This window comes from Colossoma macropomum, unplaced genomic scaffold (assembly GCF_904425465.1).
Source record: "Colossoma macropomum unplaced genomic scaffold, Colossoma_macropomum, whole genome shotgun sequence".
Taxonomy (NCBI): Eukaryota; Metazoa; Chordata; class Actinopteri; order Characiformes; family Serrasalmidae; genus Colossoma; species Colossoma macropomum.
In genome coordinates this window covers 1066892-1091282 of record NW_023494797.1, presented here as the reverse complement: position 1 = coordinate 1091282, position 24391 = coordinate 1066892, and the positions used below count along the sequence as shown (strand labels likewise).

At 38.3% G+C, this 24391-nt stretch overlaps 1 protein-coding gene across 13 annotated transcripts in view; it reads left to right on the top strand.

Annotated features, from left to right (window-relative positions):
• Window positions 1–15606, top strand: part of dgkza (diacylglycerol kinase, zeta a) — a 194775-nt gene extending 179169 nt beyond the window's left edge. For all 13 annotated transcript variants that reach the window (XM_036583985.1, XM_036583983.1, XM_036583984.1 and 10 more), the window contains 4 exons: window positions 3822–3942; window positions 4893–4929; window positions 5173–5272; window positions 11174–15606. In XM_036583985.1, the coding sequence (XP_036439878.1) occupies window positions 3822–3942; window positions 4893–4929; window positions 5173–5272; window positions 11174–11290 (375 nt within the window). In that variant the 3' untranslated portion in view covers window positions 11291–15606. The remainder of the gene's footprint in view (window positions 1–3821; window positions 3943–4892; window positions 4930–5172; window positions 5273–11173) is intronic.
• The last annotated feature ends 8785 nt before the right edge of the window (window positions 15607–24391 follow it).

Below are 24391 nucleotides of genomic sequence, written 5' to 3'. Positions count from 1 at the left end.
TCATTGCTATCAAAACATGTTCAGTCCTCAGAGTCCAGATTCAAATGGCCCATCTAGAACCATCTCGCTGCCTTTTGTTAGCTCTTTTACGCATGAAACAGTGACATAGCTGGCAAATGAATGACTAAGTAGATAGTTGTCTAATTACATTTGGTTCATTAAAATAGGGGACTCTGTATAAAAAAACAGCAATTCCTGCATGATTTACCTATATGAATATTAAATTTAAATTAACTGTGTCTACTGTTTAAGTAACTTCATAGTCATAGTTTTACTTCACAGCCAAGGATCTGGATAATAAAGCTAAAACAACTGTCCAACATGGTCAAAAACAAATTTCTAAATCATTACAGAGTGCATTTCAGTTGAAATGTAAAATTTTGGGAACCGAAAACTCTGCTTTCACCCCCTTCTCCATAAGACCCTGAGCTTAAATCATTAAGCTCACTGCTCTTGTCCTACTGTCCCTCACTGCAGTTTTTATAATGTCCTTTCTTATACGTAAGAATTGACATTATTTAGACATTTAAAGCGTTAGGCCAGTAACATACTTCACATCAGCACACAGACACTTCGAGCTACAGACACGGTTTCGTACATTGTTGCGTTCAAAAATTTGTCACAATGCTATTCGTAAAGCAATGCAAGTGTGAGCTGCATTTTGAGTGCCACAGCAAAGGGCACTATAGAGAAAGCCAAGCCTGCCCAAGTGGTCTTGTACCACCAGCATGCTTTCTCAACTGCCATAGCGGACGGGTGGTTGAGTCTCACGCAAAAGTGTTATGCTAAATTATCGCCTTTTCATTCCAACAGAACAGGTAAAGCAAATCATTTCTCTACTGTCCACGTTCAGCTGTTGAGAATGACAGTAGATCTCGCTCTGATTTGTCCTCTGTCACCTTCTTGAGTACTGAGTGTTTTTACTGGCACAAGAACGTAAGAACGCACAGTGAGTTTGCCCAGAAGGGCTGTCTTGTTTGCAGTGCATTGATTGATTGCGTTACACTCACCACTACACTTTAAAATCATTTTGAAACATTTAAACTAGTCCATTATTAAAACATCACAATTTTCTTCAGATAAAAGGCATCTGTGAGCCTTCTTACACTGGTTTATCCCTGCTTCATTTGTCATTGAAGTGTGGACCCCCAGTCTCCACATTCTTTCTCTTAGTAGTGAGCCTAACCTGAATTATAATGGTTGTACTCCTACTGGAATTCACTCTGAGCTGAAAGCATTTCTCCTCACCACATAATAAAGCTCCCCTTCATCATTTCACGTGTGAATTGAGACCCTAGTGGGTGAGTCATCAGAGACCTGCAGGTGGTAGGATGCAGAGAGCTAGGGAAGTGAAGTCTTAAGTTATAAAGAGCAGAGAGAAGATGAGAGCACGAAGCAAATTAGTTTTTGCAGTAAAATGTTCTCACCCCACTGGTGTAAATCTTCCCTTGCAAAATGATATCCTCTCCTTTTTAGTCCTGCACTGACCTTGTCATTAAATGTCAAGTGTCTCTCAGCACGGAGGCGGAACCATGAAAATAAATAAATAAATAAAAGGCATCTTGCATGCGCCCTTGACCTTACACTAGGTCTTGGTTTCCATGGTAATAATAGAGGCTTTCCGTTGAGTGAGACCCACTTACTCTTAATGACCCACTCAAGCCCTTTTCATCTACCCACAATGCTGTGGTGCAGAGTGGCAAGCATGAAGAGGGTTTTAAATGCTAATCAAGATGTTTCACCTGTTGCTATAGATAAACTGCATGTAATGGCCCAGAACAGAGCCTGACTCTGCTCATCACGACTGGTGTACAGGTACTTGTTATGACTCATGGAACATTTGGCTCAAATCATACATCTTTCAAAGGGAGGGAATCCTCACGATAGCTCTTGAACCATTGTTGCGGTCTCTTGTAATAAATGACCAGCATCAGCATTCGATGAACACCCGTGCAAACACACACATACATACATACACACACACACACACCAGTGGCAGCTACTGTGCCTGTAATCACCACACTAAGGAGTACAAATAGTTCTCCATCACTGTGGATTAGACTCATCTCTTCAGCTCTCTCACAGCATTCATCATCGAACATGCTCTCTGCTTCCAAACGCACTTGCTATCAGTATCACTATCGCCATCAGGCCAGGAAAGAGAAAGGCTTACCATCAGGCCAGGAAAGAGAAAGCACTTTGCTTTTAATTTGGCTGCTCTTATAGTGCTAGCGGAAGATTAAGCTGAACAGACCCATACAGTAATGATGTGGTGCAGAGCATTCATGTGTGTTTGTAGGATGTGTAGAAGACATCTGTGGAAGAGGAATCCTTTAGACGCCTTGCACCACCACAAAAGAGAAGTTTTTATGAGGTGCAAATGGGTTGTTAAAGGGCATAACTATTGTTTTCATAGACTTAATAATAAAGTCGTCAATAATAATAATAATAAATTTAAAATTTTTCTTAATAGTATGTACTGAGCTCTAAACTTGACTGTCTAATAAAAGATGGAATTGAGTTCTACAGTTTAGAATCATAATAGCTGAAAGAGGTCTCTCCATGTTTTCTGTATGTTACGAAAAGTATTCGCAGAAGGTCAGTATCCACAGAGCTAAAATCACATGCTGGAACCTAAACAGACAGACATTCCTTAATGTAAGTGGGTGCTAGGTTATTTAGAGCCTTAAAAACTAGTAGCAGAACTTTAAAATCCATCCTAAAAGATATAGGTAGCCAGCAGTTCTTTCAAAATGGAAATGATATGAGCTCTCTTTTTTGTTTGTGTTAGGATGCGCGCTGCTGCATTTTGTACGAGTTGTAGAGGATGGATTGTTTTCTTAGGAAGTCCTGTAAAAAGAGCATTACAGTAACCAACTCTGCTTGTAACAAATACATTAACAAGTTTATCTGCTTCGCTTTGAAAAAAATTTCTTGAATGATAAAAAGCTTTAGTGACTGGTTTACATGCGGGATAAAACTCAGAGAATGCGGGAAGAGCTCAGAGTCTAAGATTACACCCAGATTTCGTACTTCAGGTTTGGTATACAAAGCTAAAGAACCTAGCTTCTCATAAAGCATTTTTCTCTGACTTTTAGTACCAATGATCAGTATTTCAGTTTTTTCGTGATTTAGTTATATCTAATTTTGTGACATCCACAAAGAAATATTTGGCACATAGCTGGTACGCCTGTCACCAGAGTCTTAATTGTCAATAGGAATGGAAATGTATAATTGTGTGTCATCAGCCTAGCTATAAAAATTGATATCGTGTTTTCTAACGACATCACCTAGAGATAACGTGTACAAAGAAAAAGGTAAAAATTTTGTACTTAAATGATAAACCCACAGGAAACTGCTGTTTATTGGACATGAATGCAATTACAATAACTTTTTTGGTCAAACAAATGTTTAGTTCACAGTTAAATTTTGAATTGTTTATGATAATGTGACCAAAAACTAAAAAGTGGAAACATTGAGGTTAAGGATAAGGTGTAAGCGTAGAAGTATTTAGATACAGTAATCAAATGTTTAGTGCAATTCTTCTATAACGACATGGGCTGCTCAATAAATCATTCATTAATTATCACAATATTACAATTAGCAGTATGCAAATGAGAGCATGAAGGGTTTATGTGGTTCAAAAACCATTCTGGTTAAAAATGATGCTGGAAAATAATTCACTAATCTATCCTTGATGTGGCACATCACAGTTGCATTATGTAGCAGTCTTACACAGTATTGTATTTTGTCTCTACTGTGCAGCCCTGATGTGCTTTTGTGTATGTACATATGTTTACCTATTTATCTTGTCTCTCTAGCTGATGGAGCTACATAAGCAGGGAGCGGACCTGTGCATGCAGGATTCAGCAGGTTGCACTCTGCTTCACCATGCAGTGGATGTAGCCAGCAAAGAAATTGTCAAATACATCATTGAGAACAGTGAGTCAATCCAATACATACAATCCAATACAGTCTGTTCAGCAGTGTTCAGGCCCTTTCATACTTCACAGTTTACAAATTTCTGCGGTGAAACCTTTCACACCTTGCACTGTCTTTTGAAGTGAATAGGCATTCGGCCTATTTCAACATTACCTATAGGACATATCACCTAACATCTTGGACATGAAGGATCGTTTTTAAAAACATTCATTCTGCACTGCTGCTCTATTGTTCAAGTCAAGCCAAATGACAATCCATCACTGCCGTGCCATTCTTTGTGGCTGAACCTCAGGAATAATGCAAAGGATGTCATATCACAAAGTCTCTGTCTCTTTCATATAAATGAATGCACAGATGTACTGTGCTTACACTAGGAGAGAATGGCTATAGAAAATATCCTAATGCCAGTGTTTTTTCTGACCTTCTGACTTGGAGCTGAAATGCACTGAAATCAATTTCTTGATTTTAATACGTACACACTGTGTCAATACATACAAACCTCACGACTATTGTGATAAAACATTGGAAATGAACGTAAAAGAGTAGCACTGAAGTATCTGTAGTGTCTAAGAAAAACTCACCTAAATATAGCCATCAGGAAAAGCTGAGGTGTAACCAGTTGCCTTCAAATTATACTACTATGCACTCTAGTTTAGCTACACCTGCGTTAAATCATAGTAATTCAGATGTTAGGAGCATGGCTCCAATGGCTTGTAAACAATCTCTGTGTTTGGTAGCATATTTAAATGCAGTGAGTTTAAAAACTTTATGCCTACCAACAGAATACACATACAGTATACAGTGCATAATATTGCAACATAATGTGTGCTTTTGCAAATAGCATCTCTAGAAGGTAGCAGAGGGCTTTTACAGCAAGAAACAAAAAAGGCAGTGTTAACCTTAGGATACCTATGACTTGGTAACAAACTTTGTTTTTCCATTTTCAACAGCACCCACCGATATATTGGATGTGACAGAAAGAGAAAAGTAAGAACCACAGAGTCTTTTTCTGGACTTTCTGCTATATAGATCATCTCTTGCTTGATCCTTCATCTGTCATGGTACTTTTGCCAGTTGGATTTCAAGCATTACTGGGTTGTAGTCTGTGAGAAGTACAGGCTAATGAATTACAGGACAATCTCAGCACATAGCTTGCTTCTCTCTTCTATCTTCTGCAGTGATCATTCCGGCTGGTTAGCTGAACTCTATATCACTCTGTCTGTTTTTCAGCGGCGAGACGGTGTTGCACAAGGCGGCCTCGATGTGTCAAAGGACGATCTGTCATTACTTGGTGGAGGCGGGAGCGTCTCTTATGAAGACAGACTTACAGGTGTGCAAGATTGCTAACTTAGTTATCACTAATTCCTGTGGATGGTCAATATAATACTTAACAATAGTCAGACATTTTTACTATGCACAATACATATCATGATCTTTTGCATCAGTAGTACCACACTGAAAATGCTATCAAAACATGTAAATGCATTTAAATTATGATTTTTTTTTTCAATTTAACAGTTTACTACAGCCAGTTAAACTATAGCAGTTATGCTCACATGGATACCCAGAATCATCAGGATTCAGACTCGCAATCTCCCTTTCAGTAGACAGCTATGCCACTTGGGAGCCTCTTTTAAAATTATTTTTAATGAAGCATACAGTTGTTCAGTGTTTTTTAAGTATTGACAATGTTCCCAAATGCACTCAGAATAGCATTTCATGATGAAATTTATCACGATAATAAAATCACATCATCATATCACCCACACCACTAGCTCCCATGGAAATCTCTACTATTGAAACAAAATAAGAGAATGGGCATTTTTTCACTGCTCAGGTGCAGGAGTCTTGTGCACCAGAAAACTAGAACTGTGCTTTTTCTGTTGGCCACCAGTCCAGTACCAAAGATCCACTTTTATGCTTATGGGTACATTCTCAAAATTGGTATGAACAGGATCTAATGGTACTCAAGGGTGTTCTTCTCTCTCTTTGGTAACTCTTGCAACTGAAGCCAATTACAGATCAGCAAATTCTTTACTCTTCTAGGTGAAGATAAAGTCACCAAACAGTATGACCAATAAGTGCACCAGAATGTCACCTTGAATTGTATGTTGATGTGTCAATAGCTATTTGTAGAATAATTACTTTGTCAAGAATTTGCTAAGGTGACATAAGCTAGTTAGGAAGCTAATACTGACTCTAATGCTGTTATCATTTATGGTAGCCTCCATAGATTGTGTTTTTGCTCAAGTTTTCAGTCCAGCTTTGCTTGATTCTATGCATGATACTGTGTAATTATAGACATTTGTGAGTGTGTGCATGCAGAACAGTGCAGTGTATTGTTTATTATTAGCCAATCAGTTAAGCTATCTGTAATGGTCAAATAAGGCAGCTAATAGCCAAATTGACTGGAATAAAATGACCAAAGCTACATTTAAATTAATCACGGTTCGTGCAACAATTACAGACAGTCTCTCAAGCGAATGGAAAACGAACTAGAACCGTAAGTTCTACTGGTTCCCGTTAGGGTCATTACTTGTTTTTGAATGTGGAGTGGAAAAACACCAGAGTGAACATCTTTCATTAGTGCTGTCCTACTTTTCCACAGGTCTATGGTATATAACCTGAGAACCTAAGTGAAATCTGTTCTGGAGCTCAGGATGGAAGCGATTTTCTAATCATCCTCTTTAACTTTCCTATGTGCGTCAGTGGTTTGGCACAATGACTGGTGGGAAAAAACTGCTTTTGTGCGAGGCCTATAATTTTGGTGCTGTTTCTAGGCTTGTCTGACAGGGAGGGCACTGATGTGCCTTCCAGGCTTCAGCTGGTAGCCTCTCTGACTCTCCGTTTGGCTCTCTGAGTCAGCTTCTGAGATCTGAGTCAGCATTCACTCGTGACAGATGGGATCAGTTTCCATCATCTGGCCTGGCAGCCCTCACTTTTCCTTAGACAGAGCAGCTGACTCCGACATGACTCCTCAACCCACCTACCAGCACCTTAAACTGGCCCTAAATACCATAAACAGCAATACACAACTACTCATTACTGCGCCAAATCATTAAAACCAAATCATTACTCTGCCTCCCGTTTTCTCTGGGTCTCTCTCTCTCTGTCTCTCTCTCTCTCTTTCTGTCTTACTTACACACTCTTACTCTCCCTCTCTCTCTCTCTCTGTCTTAGCTTGGAGATAATGAACATTCCGCATGTTCTTTCATACTGGTCTTTTACTGCTGTTATGTCTTTTTTGGTTCTTTATCAGTTACAGAGCCTCAGCACTAGTTTTTAAAAGCTCACTAAAACAATGGGTAGGATTGTGGTCTGCAAGTTGGGAAGAGCTCTTCTGTCTGAATTTGCTGTAATTCTTTTTTGCTGATTTGAATGGAAGCTCTCCTGTGTGATTTTTTTCTTCATTGTGAATGTTCTCCATTGTGTGCCACACATCCTTGTTATTCCAGAGCAGACATTTTACCTGAAAAACCGATAAGCAGAAAGAGGGAACTGTATGTAATTCAGCTCTAGCCACTCTGTTTCAGCACACAAAGGCAATCTCGTTTGTAGTGCGCAACAAAGGTAGTGCCCCGCCGACACTGGGGCAGGTTTGTGCTTTGAGCGGAAGAGTCCAGAGCGTTCTGCCTTTCAGCAGGCCTGCCTACGTTAGCACTTAGAGCCATTCAGTGGCTCTGGCAGTACCCTCATGGACAATAATGCAGAGAGGGCCAGGGAAGTCTGTATCTGAGCGATTTTGCTCAAAGCCGTTCCTCTAGAGCAGTGGTTCATAAACCTAACTGAGAACTCATTCACCCCTAGACAGCCCATGTTTTGGTTTTGGCTCAGAGCACATCTGATATACTGGCTGGGTTGTTAAGCTCCATTCTAGACGTTCTCGGCTCCAGACTTGGGAAATCCATGCAGTGCCATTTTCTCTGTTGTAGTATGCCAAGTTTAACTTATGCTTGCTGTGTACTTCATTACACACACTTATCTTGATGTTACACGTTGTAGTTTTTTCAGTTAGAGACTGTAGTTCATCTTCTTTTAATGCAAAACGTGACGCTAAAGTATGTAAAAATTCCAGCACTACTGCTGTGCCTGATGCACTAATTTCAGCACAGGAAACTAATAACATGCCGCTACTGCACTGTATGGACAAAAGTATTGAGACAGACCTCTTAATCTTTGAATTTAGGTGTTTCATTCAGTCCCATTCCCACAGGTGTATAAAATCAACACCTAGCCATGCTGTCTGCCTTTACAAACATTTGTGGAAGAATAAGTCATTCTAAAGAGCTCACTGAATTTGTGCAAAGTACTGTAACAGGATATTGCAACGGGTCAGTTTGCCAAATTTCTTCCCTCCTAGATTCCACGATCATCTGTGAGTGGTATTATTGAAAAGTGGAAGCGTTTAGGAACCACAGCAACTCAGCCACAAAGTGACACACCATGTGAAGGTACAGAGGGGGGTCGCTGAGTTCCGAGGCGCCTAGTGCACAAAAGTCACCAACACTCTGCTGACTTAGTTACCTGCTGAGGGAGGGATAATGCTATGGGTTGTTTTTCAGGGTTTGGCCTAGACCCCTTAGTTCCAGTGAAGGGAAATCTTAATGCTTCAGCATACTAAGACATTTTGGACAATTGTATGCTTCCAACTTTGGGGGAACAGTTTGGGGAAGGCCCTTTTCTGTTCCAGCTTCTCTTTCTACAAGCAGAAAGCGTAATGCCTATGGATTTGGAATGTGATGTCATAAAAGCTTGTGTAAGTGTAATGTGTAGGTGTTCCAATACTTTTGTCCATATAGTGTACGTTAGTAGTGTCACTGCAAATAATATCTGCCTTTCAGTGGTCTTATGGTGGTCCTTTGTTAAAGAGGGGGCTGATAAACACGTTTAACAGCAGATGGCCTTTCAGTAACTGTAAACCTAGAAAGTGCACCTAAAAGTTCTTTGTGCCTGAAAAATGGCCAGTGAGTGTAGAAACAAATACAGTGTACCAATTAAGCTGGCAACTCGATGGTGGATGTTTTGAATCAGTTGTGGCAGTGCAGGGTAGTTTTGAATCAGGTGTGGCAATGCAGGGAAAATGTTAAGTTTTGTGACATATTATACAATGACCCTTGTAACTAGAGTAAAAAAATCCTGCCATAAAGTGCATAGATGCAGGCATCACCATGTATTTGAAGCAAAGAGCCCAAAACAGTATTCAACATATCCTACATACAAACCCAGTTTTGTTTAAATGGAGGTGTTCATAGTCATATGACCAAATTCTAAAACATGGACAAAATAACTGTAATATATAATGATGTATGTATTCTAAAGTTCTGAAGATATATTTTCTTTTCATTACTAGCCCAAGTTAAAATAAATATAAATGCCATGACTAGGGCCACTTTTGGCACAGTGTACCTTAACAGCTCTTGAAACAGTCTTCTCTGTAGTTTTGCACACCCATATGTGATTTCCACACACCACTATGCATTACACTTTCTCTCAAAGAACGTGGATAAGAAGAATTTTCTGTCTTATCACTCGCAGCCATTTAGTTTCAATATGATACACTGTCGGGCATGTGCTATTGTCCTCTGGTCCCGAACAGCACTATTTTAAGCTGCATTCATAATTTTTCTACTAGGTATATCTAGTTCAACCAATTGCTTACTGCTCCCACATACGTACAATTCAAAAACACCCCTCAACTTAAATGGCAAACCTGTGTGTTCAGATAGGAACTGTTGAATTTTAGAAAAGAAATCAAATTAATAAACACTTTTTAACCAATAGCATTGGACAAACAATTGTTTATTTGTCAGGTAATGGTTAATGGGTTAATCATTTACATCCCTAGCATGATCTTTACATTCATGGCATCCTACATCTAGGATCTATGTTGACACTAGTCTGCCACAGATGAGAATAATTTACACCCAGCAAGACTTGATGATGCGTTTGTGATCTTCCCGGCTTACACCAAGTTGCATATAACGTTGAAAGCTAATATAAAGGAATTATACAGCTGTTTGTAATCAGCATTTGTTTGGGGCTGGATGTAAGAATATGTGGAAGTAGCATTATAAAGGGTTCCAGATTCTGGAACTGCTGGATGAGACTTCTATCCAAGAGTCTCATTACTAAACAATGTCTCACTAGCTGCAGGGACCAATTAAACGTGATGTGGAGGGAAGGGGGAGCCAGGCGGCTGGATAAGCAATAGAGGAATAGATGTTGTGCCAGACAGTGCGGTGAATCACATGTTTTCAAGAAGTCTCAAATAATTCACCAGACAGCATGTTCTCATCAAGAAGTCCTTCAGAGAAAATGTTGATTCTGATGTGCTATGCAGCTTAAGGATGTGTTTGTTTTGTCCAAGTGCGTTTTTGACAGCTCAATTTCACTGCCATCAATAGACCTACAATAGTCTCTTGTAAATCTGTTGGGAAAAGAGGATTTAACATCTGATGTAAATGTAAAAATGTTTTTAGGGTGTTTTCCAGGTCAAAGCAGCAGTAAAAGTTTAGAATGTTATCTGATCTGTAATAGGGCTGCATGCTATGGACAAAATGCTACAGAATGCAATTGCTGTATACCTGGTAATATATTAAAAATGCATTGGTGAATCAATAATGTGATATGGTGCAGACCTGACTGACCTGAATTATTTGCAAATGTATACAAATAAAACTGATGGCATCTTTTATAGAAAACCTGAATCTTTGGATGTTGAAAATGCATCATTTTATCCTGTTTTGTGAACTTCCGCTGGTGACATGAACTCACTCAACTTATTGCAATTTATTGCTGTGTCCCAGCAGCTAGAACTTTTTGACAAACATGTAGTGCTAGCATCTCCTAAAGTGTTACGACATTTAAACTGTGTGCAAAAACTTTCGAAGTTTCAGCTTCCGAATACAGTGATTTTGTGAGGAGTAGTGGGTATCTTATTGTCACTTGAAGACAAAAAAAATTGTCACTATGTACGTTGTATATAGTTCTGATGGCAAAAAAATGTGTCTAAATATGAACACACTTGGAATGTGATGACCTTAACACCCACAGAAACACTCACACCACACAGTGAAAACATTTTACTTGATTAGGGGGACCATTTGCATTTCACAGCATACTACAGTATCCACACTCCAAAGACCAGTTTTACAATAATAATTAGCAAATGAAATGTCACGCAGCCTTAATCTCTAGTGTGCATTTCTGTCCAATGTGTTTGGTTTTCCAGGGTGACACTCCAAAGCACCGTGCAGAGAAGGCGAAGGATGCAGAGCTGGCGGCGTATCTGGAGAACCGTCAGCATTATCAGATGATCCAGCGTGAGGACCAGGAGACTGCAGTCTGATCACTGACCTTCAACCTCACCCCTTTCACCTTGCTGAGTCCGGAACCCTCTGCTTGTGCCAAACTAATAACCAAAACAATATGAAATGATGACCACATTATGGAGGGCTCTGCTGCTTGGAGTGGGCTTTTAAACTCCTAACCACCTCTAGACCTGGGAATGGACGCGCGTACACACACTCAAACGTTATGAAAAGATTTGTGGGCTTTAGGATCCTGGACTCAACCTGCTTGACCAAATGTATGTCCATTGCACTGCCAACATCATTTAGTGTGGATGTATGTGTCAGAATGTATGAAGTGGGTGGGAGTCCTGTGTGTTAATGCTTTCACTAATCTGTGCTGGCTTTTACACAGCAGCACGTTAGATTAACACAGTGTTGGTTGAAAGGTGGCTGGAGGGCGACTGAAAGAAACTGAGTGAATGACGTTAGCATGAGAAATCTCTACAGCACTGATCACACAGCTATGAATTTCATTTTTAGCTATTTTTATGTCTAGTGTTAACCAGTAAGATTCTTTATTATGGTTAGTGGTAGAAGACACCACTTTGTCTCCGCAGGACCTTAAGGACTTTTTCGCAGATTTGCGGACTGATTTGTTTACCTGAATTAGCATGATTAGAGTGTTAAAAGCTAAAGCTTAGTTTAGGTCATGGGACGCTGTCTTTGGGCTTTCCCTGCACTGAAACCATTTAAGGTGATTCAAGTAATATTGGACTATGGTAGCTATTTCCTAGGAGGGCTTCGCTTCTTTCATTGTGTTTCATATTTTTCTTCCGTTCTGCAAACTTTTGTGTCTAATAAGAACTGTTGGTACTGTAAACGTATCTTAGTAGGTTTCTGTCTGAGAAACATTTGCACTGTAGCTATCATTGCCTTCTCTATTCCACTTTTTCTTGATTTATAATTGGTGTACTAAAGTTATTGCTTATTTCTTATGACTTTTTTAAAATATATAGATGTTTATATAATTTGTAGCTCTAACATCAGAGTTGTGTATTTGTCTTATTGTATAAAATACTGTAAATTTAATTTTTTTTTTTCTTTCCAGAATACAGGTTGCTTTTGTTTGGTTTTGTTGTTCATAATTCTCTGCTCTGGAGTTGTTGTAGAACATTTCGCTGTATGTGAAAGAAACAAAGACACTCTGAAGAGTGTTTGTCATTCTGATTGATGGATTGTCTTAATGCAATGATAATTCTGAGGATACTATTTATTTTCCATAATAGTTATCTGTTTAAATTAAATTGGCTTTGAAACTAGACATAATTAATTATTATTAAAATATTTAATTTGCAATGAATGGATTTCATTAACTTGTCACAGAGGGCAACTTTCTTGTGGCTTAGCCACTGGTTTTACTACTTCAAATGAGTATGCATCCTTTTACAACTTAAAATCTGTTTTAATCCTATTTTATTCTTTAATTATAGATTTTACACACATATATTCATGCATTTGCCTTTCTGAACTAGATACGCTATTTATAATGTACTCTCCTATGGAACTCATATTTTCATCATCCATAAACAAATACATTTTGTCTTCACTTACCTTTAGACCTTTTGAATGTTTACATATACCTCCATGATAAGTTTTCACTTTTACAGCAGAAACACAGAGGAGTTTCATTATTTCAGTGCCATAAAAACCGAAGGCTTCTATAGCTGAGATTTAAACTTTAAATTCAACTCACTAGCTGAACAGTCTAGTTAAATGCACTTAAAAGAATTTGGGGTCTGTTTGTGCTTTGATGAAGCAGAAGCCCAGCACTATGCATTAAATCTTAACTTTGTCAGCATTGTTTTAAGATTGATCTTATACTTATCTGTCCTACTTATAAAGCATAGGCAAAAGTTATTACTTTAGCATACAGTTAAGCTAAATATTACATTCTTCACTCATATTTGTAAGCTGTATTGACTAATTGTAACACACATTACTTTCTTTGCATTTTCCTGGCAATCTTGACAATCCTTGTAGACAATCTGCATGCAGGGTATGAAGCTTGAAGCAGTCTATGCCAAAAAGTAATATTTTAAGCCTTATAAATTAGGGTTTTTATAAGTGATCTATTTTGAAATGTTAATGCTTTGAAATTTGGAGTGAGCATTCCAAAGACCAGTTTTCTCCCGGTCAAAGAAAGTAAAAGATGTGTTCTTATATTTTCAATATGAAGATAATGCAACTACTATACAGTTGTATGCCTGTAAAAACAATGAGTGTGCTTTTAATCTCATCATAAATCTATATATTCTTTTAAACCTCAAGTCACAGCAAGCTTCCTGCAGGAAATTGACAGCATGTAACAAACAGCCTCTTTTGGCTATTATCTTTTCAATGCAGAAGATTTAGCATCCATGACATCCAGCTTTGTATTTCCTCAAGTAGAGAGTAGGGTTTTGGGGATTGCTTTGATGACTACTTTATGAGGGGATTTATTACTTTTCAGTGAACTGAGCTCAATTCCTGCTACATAATGTAAACTGATTATATTTGAGATTCTCTTATTAAATATTGCTATGGTATAACTTTGTTTTACCCATCTACAGGTTGCTACAGGTGGCTGTAGTGATAGTGCCTGATTCTGTCAATGTAGTGAAGTAGGTGAATGCGGATCAGTGGATGAGGAGTTCAGCTGCATGTAGTGCCTTCTTAAAAAAATCCACAAAGGGTGCAGATGTCTTGTATTTTTCTTAAATACCTACAACAATATCTCATCTCTGTAGAGTTACTAACTTTTTCCATGCCTGGTAAAACAGGTCTGTAATGATTCATGAAAAAGCAATGATGATTTTTCCAATAAGCTCTTGATAGTTTTATTTTGTTTTTCAACAATCGCAAATCCACTCCAGGCAAAACCTCCTGACTGTCCAGCTATTTCATCCTCATCTTCATCACATGCATACTCTCCTGTATATGTTTCCTATACAATAAGGTTTTACTCTTCTGAGACTGTTGAAATGCTGGAAGCATTTCACAGGCCATTGGTATACAGTACTGTGCAAAAAACATTTTTCATTTATTTAATGTCCAGTCAAAATGGTCATTAAGTACTGCTTAAGTCATTTTCCAGTATCAGGAAATAGAAAAAACACAAACAAAACAGCATAAACACCAACAAAACAGTTACACAACAGCCTCAACAACTAAATATATTTTTTTCAGTAGTTAGGGCATCCACCCCTTATCTTTGTTACAGCTTCAATTCTTTTTGGGTGAGTTCTTTCAATTTTTCAAAGAAATCTACAGGGATATTTTTCCACTTCTCCAAAGTTCAGTCTTATAAATTGGTTGCATTTTCTGCTTCTCACAGTCCAAATAATCTCAAACACATCCATTGATTTATGTGGTTTATGTCAGGTCTCTGGGGTGACAAGTCCATTGTTCTGAAAACACCAGCAGCTTCATTGCTTGATTTGCAAAATTCTTAGTCTTTCTCAGTAACAGCTATTTAACAGCTACACATCCTCTCAGACCCATAGCCTTGAGTTGGAAGGATAGGCAGAAACACCTATAGATTTTTTTTCAGATCTGAAGCAAGACTGGAACTTATTTTAAACTCCTGTTTTTTTCCTCACCTATTTTCTTTTGACTTTCCCCATCCATCCACAGTTTCAGCTGGAAATTAAATAAATAAAGGGTGGTCTCTGGCATTTGCACGGTACTGTATGTTAAAGGAACACTCACTGTTTTTCAACTTCATTTCTGTTTTCCACATCTGTATTGCACCTTCAATTACCAAAGACAGTAATTACATTTCCCTGTAAGAAAAAGAATACTGGTTGCCTTGAAATTGGGCAGTAGCTGAATTCCATGAATAAACATGGACATTTGAAACTAAATAAACCAGTGAACCACTGGTCAGCACATTTTCTATTCTTTTGCAAGTACAGGTAAACCCATCAAAATTATTGTCTGCTAATCTGCACATGACAGATGTGGCAATCAGAAATTACATTGAAAACCACTGAACTATTGCATTAACTGTCCGCTATACTGATATACTAAATAATCATCTATACTTTTGTGTGTATGGTTTCTATGCTTCTTTTTGAGTTGCCATGCAATTCAAGGTTTAGAATCTCTCAAACATTCCCTTGACAAGCGCATGTGAGTTATGGTGCAATAGGTCGATTGGCTATTTAGAACTATTACTAGTTTCTTTTGTACTGTGGTATGACAAAATGGTGGATGCTCAAGAGGTGAACACGTACATGTGCAATGTAGACAATAGTTCTATCTGTTTGTTTCAATGGACTGATTCTGTTATTTTCTGCTTGCAAACATAATAAAGAATAGTATTTCAACTTAAGAGGAGTTTGTTCCCCAAAATACATTCTAATAAAGTGGATGCTCAGCCTGTGGCGCAATATCTAAGACATACCTGCATTGAAAATCTAACTTCTTAATACATTAACATGCAGCTCGTCTTGTTACGCTGTTTTTTTTCCTCTCAGACATTTTTCTGAAGAAATGTAAACAGCGGGCTTTGAGATAACTCCAGGTGTGTGAGCAGTCACATCTCTGGGACACTTATTGGATATTTGAATGCGTTCTCCACCATTCAAGCTGCACAAATACTCTCACTTTCTTCAGTCAAACTCTTGCGGCGCTGCCGGAATTTCTCAAGCATTTTTCATTTTATCTCTGTGCTTCCATTCCGTGGCCCCTTTCAAGCTTCTTTTTTTTTTCAAGCTCTGTACCCATAATTGAGGAGACTGCTCGGGGATGTGCAAAAGTAATTCAGTGAATTAAGAATAAACTGAGGAATTTGCTTTATTCTGGTTGCAGGCACTTTTTTCCTTTTTAGCATTATGGGATAAAAGTTCTCATTGAGTTTATTCAAACCTCTGTACGTCTGGAATTTGTCCTCTGACAACTCGTGTGCTCTACTTCTGCTTTGAATTTTAGTTTATTAACTCTCAGAAGCCACAAGTTCTTACCTTTTTTGCTTTAATATTTAAGTATAATTACATAATTACATGTCTAATTAGATAAGCAATGAATTACATTTACATTTAGTTTACAGTCTGCACTTCTGAATCTTTTCTGTTTGTTTTGATATTGCACAATGACCAAAACATAGATAGTCTGCAAAACAAGACACGATAGCTTTTCATCCAATTAAAATCATTAAACAATCTTCTTCTTATGAGCACAAATATGGTGTTAGTATCTGCACTTTCAGTAGAACTTTCTTATGTGTAAATGATACGAGTGAGACATAATGAGAAACGAAATGACCGCATGCTTTTGTCATTGTCGGAGATAACTGTGATACCTCTAAGGCAGTACTTCTCTAACCAGTCTTCAGGGCCCCATAAGGTCTGTACACATTTTTACTCTGTCCCAGCACTGAGCACACCTGAAGCCATTAAGAAAAATGGGGCTTGAATTCTCAAAGCTTCACAGTGACCTTCACTGTGCTTCATTCTCAAAAGAAGAGCATATGCTAAAGCAGTCATGGCGTAACTCCTGTGTTCATTCTTAAAGGGAAGGTGGCACATCAGCTGATTTGCTACCTGCCAATAGGAGGTGAGTGAGGAAGCCTACATGGTTGTCATTGCCATCGGCTTAGTGTAAACAATGGCAAGAACTTATGTGTATTTTATGTTATTATTATGTTTTATATATGCATATGTGCATGACACTAATGGCTGATTGATTGTCACTACATATGTACAGTCAAATGTAAAAGTTTGTTGTGTATGTTTTGTTGATTTCAGGGTGCAAACCTAAATATGGCATTTTATTGCATTAATGTACAATTTCAACTTATTTGCTGAACTTAACATATGATAAAAAATAAACCTATTTAAAGAATATAATTATAAAACATTAAATATCAAGTGTGCTATAACTATTGCACAGGCCACATTTTGTTTTTTTTCCCTGTTTCCCCTGTGTTAAATTCAGCACCGGTGATTGTACATTAAAAAGTGCAGAAGCTTGTTCTTTGTGGAGGATGTGTTAACTCATTTTCACTTAAAAATCAACAAAGCATATAATTTTATTAGGGGTGCCCAAACTTTTGCATATGGCTGTATTCATAAATAAAGGGGAAAAAACTGGCAAGAACATCTGTGGAGTATAGTTAAATCAAAATGATCAAACAAGTGTAACAGATGGGTTTTCATTAATTCAAATTATTGTTTATTTTAAACTGTATTATGGTAATGTATTATAATGTGTTTTTTTTATCACTTTTGCCTGATAAGGGCTCTGTTAACTGTGCTTTTTGAAAGTGATTATATAATTAAAAATATTCATCATTGTATTTTTTTACTGCTATTAAGCAAAGTCAGTGTAGGCTAAATATGAGTATCATCCGTTAAGAATTTTGATGGCTTTTCAGTTGATTTCAGAGCGGTTTACAATATGTGGGAGTGTTTTCTTCATGAAGTTTCCTGGTTTTATCTTGCTTGGACTACTCTGAGGTGGTCCCAAATATATTGCTATAATCACACCCACAGATAAAACCAACGATGTGACAATATGGCGTCCAAAATGTTCACTGGAGCAGACAGTTATGATTGAGGTTTGGAACATACAGCGGTCCTAGTGTGTTATGACGGAAGTGTTTTGAGAATCTAGCCTCTGAACACGTAGTTCAGGCATGTGGGAAGCTGTGTTAGTGCAAAAACATGGATCAGGGTTGAGGAACCATGGTTCTAAGGGCTTGTGTTTTAATCAGATTCTGTAATCATTTGAGCACTGCATCATGTACTTTTATGCTCCTGTGTGCAGTGTACAACAGGTGAGATGCAGATGAGTGTTGAAGCTGTTGGTGCTTCTTTGCTATTACATCTGGGCAATCTAATCAATAACTGCCTTGACATATTAACTGCCTCAATCAAGTTCAAAGCACATGCACACCCTTAAGGCAAACGAAACACTCCTACAGACTTTCCGCTCTGTGCTGATAGAGTTTTCAGTGCTGTCTCCGTTTGCTCAGGGCCTACATGCCTTCAGGCTCTAATGGATCACCTATAAGTAGAGAAAACAGAGTGTGAGTGCTGATGAACACATCTCATACACCATGCTTTAAGACTGAATTTTGGTAGGTAAACACAATGAAAGAATGAAGCAGAACTGCTTCCAATAGTTACTGGAGCTGTGACTGGTTACTGTGAGCCAGTGTGAGAAATACACCCTGGCATTTGGGGGGTCCCATGTTGGCTGTCTACGCCGGTGTTGACTGGCTGTTAATTCACTGCCATAGTGGTGCTGATGCTAGTGGCAATGGCAACAAAATGTTTGGTTTAACAATTCTTATTGGAAATGCTCCTTTCTAATAATACGGCCTTCCACACACTCTTAAACATTTCCTCTTTTGTTTTAGGTTTGAAAAATGGGCAACAATCCAGTCTTTCTACCAATCTATTCAGAAACTGGGCAAGTTTTCAAACTGAAAAATATGCTGCAGCATATTGTAAAGTTTTCCAGAGGTATCCTGGGAATAGTTACAGTTTTTGGGCGATGAGGGACAAACTGGGTGAACCAATTTGCAGCAGCACCGCCCATAACGTCATAATAGGCCACCCAAATTTTGATTTTAAGATACTCAGGGGGTCCAAGAGGTTAATAAGGACATCCTGGACCCCCAAGACCCCCTGTATTTTGCAATTTGTTGTGCGCTAATGTATAAACTCACACATAAAAGCACAAAAGCACAAATTATAAATGTACATCCAAAAGTATATCTGTAGTCATGTAGGGGTTAAACTAGCGGCCCCCACCTCACGTGGTACAGTTCCAGTTTGCTGATTGGAACTGAGATTAGGTGAAGTTGGAGCTTCTTCCTCTCATTTCCTGTTACACTTTAAATGATGCAGCAGTTACATTCAGATGGCATTACTGGCATTAGTGTGTAACTGCTGCACTATTTAATGGAACAAAATTTTGAATAAGAAGCTAACCGGCATTGATAGATTACCGTACAAAATTTAGTAATTAAATATTTTTGAAATATTTTGTGTTTCTTTGTGCTTTGTTAAATGTGTATGTCCATTAATTATAATTTTTTTTCTCCAGGAGACTATTTAAAAAAAAAAATAAAAACTGCAAAAAAAACAAGGTGGTGTCCAAGAAGACAAGAATGAAAAAGCTACTTAGGGAGGATGAGGACATATCTAAGCAGGCAGGCAGTGAGAAGTGCTGCCCTTAACTTAGCTAGCATTAGTTTGTAGAGTACTGATTGTTGTATGTCACATTTAAGACAAAAGCTTTCACCAGTTTTCATGTCATCATTAGCTAGCTACCTTGGTTATCTCAGTGTGACACATAAATCATACATATGAGTAAGAAATTGAGAAAAAGAACAGAAAAAGAAAAAGCACAGATTTTAGTAATGGTTATTTTGCACAAAGGCAATGCTGTATATATATGTGTGTGTGTGTGTGTGTGTGTGTGTGTGTGTGTGTGTGTGTGTGTGTGTGTGTGTGTGTGTGTGTGGCAGGAGACAGAGTTTGTGTTCTGGTCTGCATACTCCCAGTCTGGAAAAAAAGTCCCAGTCCGGCCCTGATTTTGCCAGGCAAAATCAAGGAAAAGCTGATAGTAAAAGAAGTTCAATTCAACTATTATAGTACATCCCTGGCCTGTGTCTTTTTTAAGAGAGTTTCAGTTTAGTTCAGTTCAACTCTATTTTGTTTACATGCATGCCAAACACAACAATGCAAAATACAAAAGTGCAGGACAGAGCAGTGTAGACATATACTAAAGCGCAAAGTAATGACAAAAAAATTTGCAGAATCTGTACAGCATGGTCAATTACCACCAACAATACATTTGAAGTGTTTCATTGTACTGTGAAAAGAACAGAAAACCCACTGACTCAAAACACACTTATAATAGAAGCCAAAGAGCAGCTGCGTCAGTTGCTGCCCACTGGCTTCTATTATAACTGTTTGCATCAAAATCACTGCCTGTGGTAAATACTTGAAGGCAGTACACATAGGGTGTTTTTCCACTGCACAAAGTACCAGAATCTTTGGCACCAGAATACTTTTTCCATTGGCCATCAGTCCAGTACCAAAGGTCCAGTACCATAGGTTTCAGTTTCATGTTTTCTATAACTTCTAGTGCTTGAGTGTGTTCTGTTCTGACTTTGGTAACACTTGCAGCTGAAGCCACAGTTTGGCAAATTCCTTACTCTTCTACCTGAAGACTGCTTGCTAACTTCATCTTCATGTAAAAGACAAAGTCACCAAGCATTATAAGGTAAGTACACCAAAATATAGACAGTAAATATATGATGATAAAAGCTAGCTAGGAAGCTAATGCTATTAGCATTTATGCTATCCTTCACAGAAATATTTCAATATTTTCACAGCAATATATAGAACCTTGCTTTACACATGATTCTATGCAATTATAGACATTAGAGTGAGTGTGTGCAGATAGAACAATGCAGTATTTCATATCAGCCAGTAAGTTAACTAGGGAGCCAGGTAGCTATTCAGGCAAATTAATTCTTTTATGACCCATTTGAGTGGCATAAATGTTCAAAAAGACAACGAAGACATTAACTGCAGTTACTATGATGTTCCCAGGCTTCTCAACCTAGTTAATTAGCTTGAACTGGAACTGTAATTTCAGTTTCCTGTTTGGACCAGTTCTTGTTTCTGAATGTGCAGCGGAAAAATGTCCAGTACTGGACAGTGTAAGGCACTACTATCTGAACAGTAATATAATGCATATATACAAAAGGGTGTATACACTTTTGTATACACAAACTATACACTTTCTCTGTAATCATTACCCTTTATGGCTGCATATAAACAAAGACACTCACCTTTCACCTATTTAGTCTGGTTTCTCATGGCTCTTGGAGAGCCCAGGCTGCTGTGTCTATGTGTGTAGGGGGTTGGAATGGTCCCATCCGGAGTTGTGATGTGGAACAGAGGTTAGACTGTGGAGAACATGGAGGAGGTCTTTCCTCTCCAGCAGGCTAGAAAGAGCAGATATTAACCTCACAACCTCTAAGCCCCCTTTTCTTTTTGCCTCTGCCCTCATTCCCCCTTCATTCCTTTGCACCCCTTTTTTTTTCTCTCCACATCCCGCTTTGTCCTTTTGGAGGGGGGGGGGGGTCCGTCACACCAATGCAGACCCTTTGTCACTTCACCTTCTCCAACAACGAATGCTTGTTCTCCTGAGTGATAAATGATTCCACACAACAGCACTTCAAATCAGGGAAAACAAGAATAGTTTTGATTTGTTGAGCTTTTTGTTTTCTTTCAGTGGAATGAAGTGCGTTCCTTCCTAATAGATGCTAATTCACTCTGTGGAATGTGACATTATGCGGTTTTCCAGTTCAAAAGCAACAAAGATTTACAATAATGTTATGCTGTTATCCATTATCAAATTACTGAAACCAAAGTTGTGTTTATAGGACACTTTAATTACACAGCAAAGAAATGTTAAAAAGGTATGTACCAATTTTCTTTAGTTTTTCAGGATTTATATTTTTTAATTCCTTAATTTTGACAAATCTGACATATGTGTTTACAGTTGTACAGCCATATCTGACAGGGAGCCATCTTTTATTCCAACAGATTAAACATATTTTCCGGACGTGCATTTTTTCATTTTAACTAACCTTGTAAGGCATTTTCTCATCTAAAAGAGAGGTGAACCAATCACAAAACTCAGTACAACCCTGTCACTCAGGCTTAATAAATACACAGATAACAGAAGCCAAAAACCACAAACATTGTATCTGGGAGACACTTCTAGAAGTGTACAGTCATACTTTCCACTATGGTACATGTCCTATAATCTAAACCACAATTGTCAGCTCATTTTGGAAAATTCAGCATCCAGCTAGCCACAGTAGATGCCTTAAAGACATCTAAGATACCCATTACCTCTTAATCCTATATTTACTTATCATCTGTGCAGAAAACCTGTAACTTAAATTTTATCCCATTTCACTTTAAATTGTTTGGAGGCTCTCACCCATTTTCAGAGTAGTGATGAATGAAGTTGAAGTTGCTAAGGCCAGTAAAATAGTTTAAAGCACCAAAACAACTCCTTTGCATTGGATAGTGAGCACATAAACGTTTCTTCTTTCCCCTGGAAAGTTATCTCTTTGGAGATAGAAGGTTTCTGCAGCAGAATGACGTCAGGTATTCTCGCAAGATTTAATTACTTTTAAGCAAGAATACATATGAGACATAAATATCAATGTAGATCGGAAATCAAAGTACATTTTCCTTCTGCACCATCACATATTTCCATTTAAAATATGGTATTATGGAGGTTCTCTGAGCTAGCTGAGCATTTTCACTAGATAATTGGGGTAGGGGGAGCACAGTGATGTAATCAAAACTCAGAAGACGTTTTCAAGAGGGGCAAAAATCACACTTTGATCAAAGATTGTGCAAAAATGATCATTTTGTCTTTTAAAAAATATGATTAGGGACATGACCTAGCAACGTTTTGATTTCAGGCTGACTTTTCAGAAAGCACTGTTATGCTCTGTGTGGTAGTCATTTAAGAGAAAGCTTAGAACGCTCTTGGCCTGTACTACCACTGAGGAATCTCTGACTGAAAAATTGCCAGGAGGCGATACACAGCAAAATGGTCACCCTGTCCAACATACACACCAAAAGATAAATGCCCAGTCTGAATCTCTGGACTCCAGCCCACGGCTTCCGGTCTCACAGACTTTAAACCTTTGAATCTGTGATATGCACTAAAGCCTTCAACGTCATCATGTCACATCTGATAGGCTGCACGGCTAATGTTCATGTGCTAATGAAGGGCAGTTCAGTTTGAGCTGCTTTGCATGGTTGATACTGACACCAAAACTATTATACAAATTAAAAGATATTTTTTATTTGTGTGTTTCACTTTTTAAAACTCTTTCTGTTTTGTTTATATCATGTACAATTCACTATACATTTTGGGTACCTCCATAAGCAAAGCCTGCATCCCAAGGGAGTTCTCTGGAAGTCTGCATTATCCTCCTTTTGGCTTAGATAAATGGCAAAATTAGACAGCCCTATGGTCCTGTGGATGCACACGTCAAGAGATTTGGACTGGGCAAAAGACTATTTCATAAAGTGAATGCTACCATACAAAATAGTATGCCAAAATACTACACCACCAATAGTAGTGTATCTAAGGGATGTGTATTCTGACTAATTTTGATATCTGAGTATTAATGAACGGATATCCAGTTAACTGCAGGTAAGGAAGAAAGCAACAATATTTTGGTGGAAAGTAACATGTTTACTGTGTTAGGTAATAGCTTTATGGTTTGTATTTAAGCAGGGCGAACACGACCTTTAAACATATTTCAAAAAATGTCTTGCTATTTTGTTGTGAAGACACACACTAGATAATAAGGCAAAAAAGACACATAATGAGTTTTGGCTATGAAAAGCACTCAAAATCACAGATCTCCACCGTTATGACATGACACAAAGCTAAACAAAGCTAACAATTTGTCCTACCCGTCGTGGACAAGAACCACACCATCAATCGCTTCTGATTTAGCTCACGAACTGTAAAATCTCTTCCGATTGTGAACATTTATAAGAGGGGGTAAATCTGAGGTAATAATGCGCTAAAAAACTGAGAAGTGTTTGCCCAGCATTATTCACATGTATGAGCAAAACCTTAACTTTTTACAGTCTTCTTTAAACACACAGTCAACGTTTCATTTAATTGTCAGTGTCTATGCTGTCTGTCTTCCTGTAAAACGGAACGAATATTCGAATTGTGGTTCGAATACTGGCGCCTTCAACGGTTAACCGAGTACTCGAGTATCCGTGCACATCGTGAGTGCACTCCGCAATGTAATGCGCAGCCAAATAGAGAAGAGCCCCCCTTATGCCGGGGCCTGTGGGGATTGGGTACGCGTGTGGCCCACCCAACAATAACTGCAAATGCATGAAAAAAAGTTATCATAATAATAGAAAATGAACAACTGACAACAATTTAAATCAGATGTAAGCGCACTCGCTCTGAACCCAAACACCGTGCTGAACATTTGGTTCGTGTTTCAGTCCAAAACTTTTCCCGACCACACTAGTGCAAGACGGACGGTCACGTGGCGCGTTACGTCACGGCGTGGCTCATTTAAAACGGGG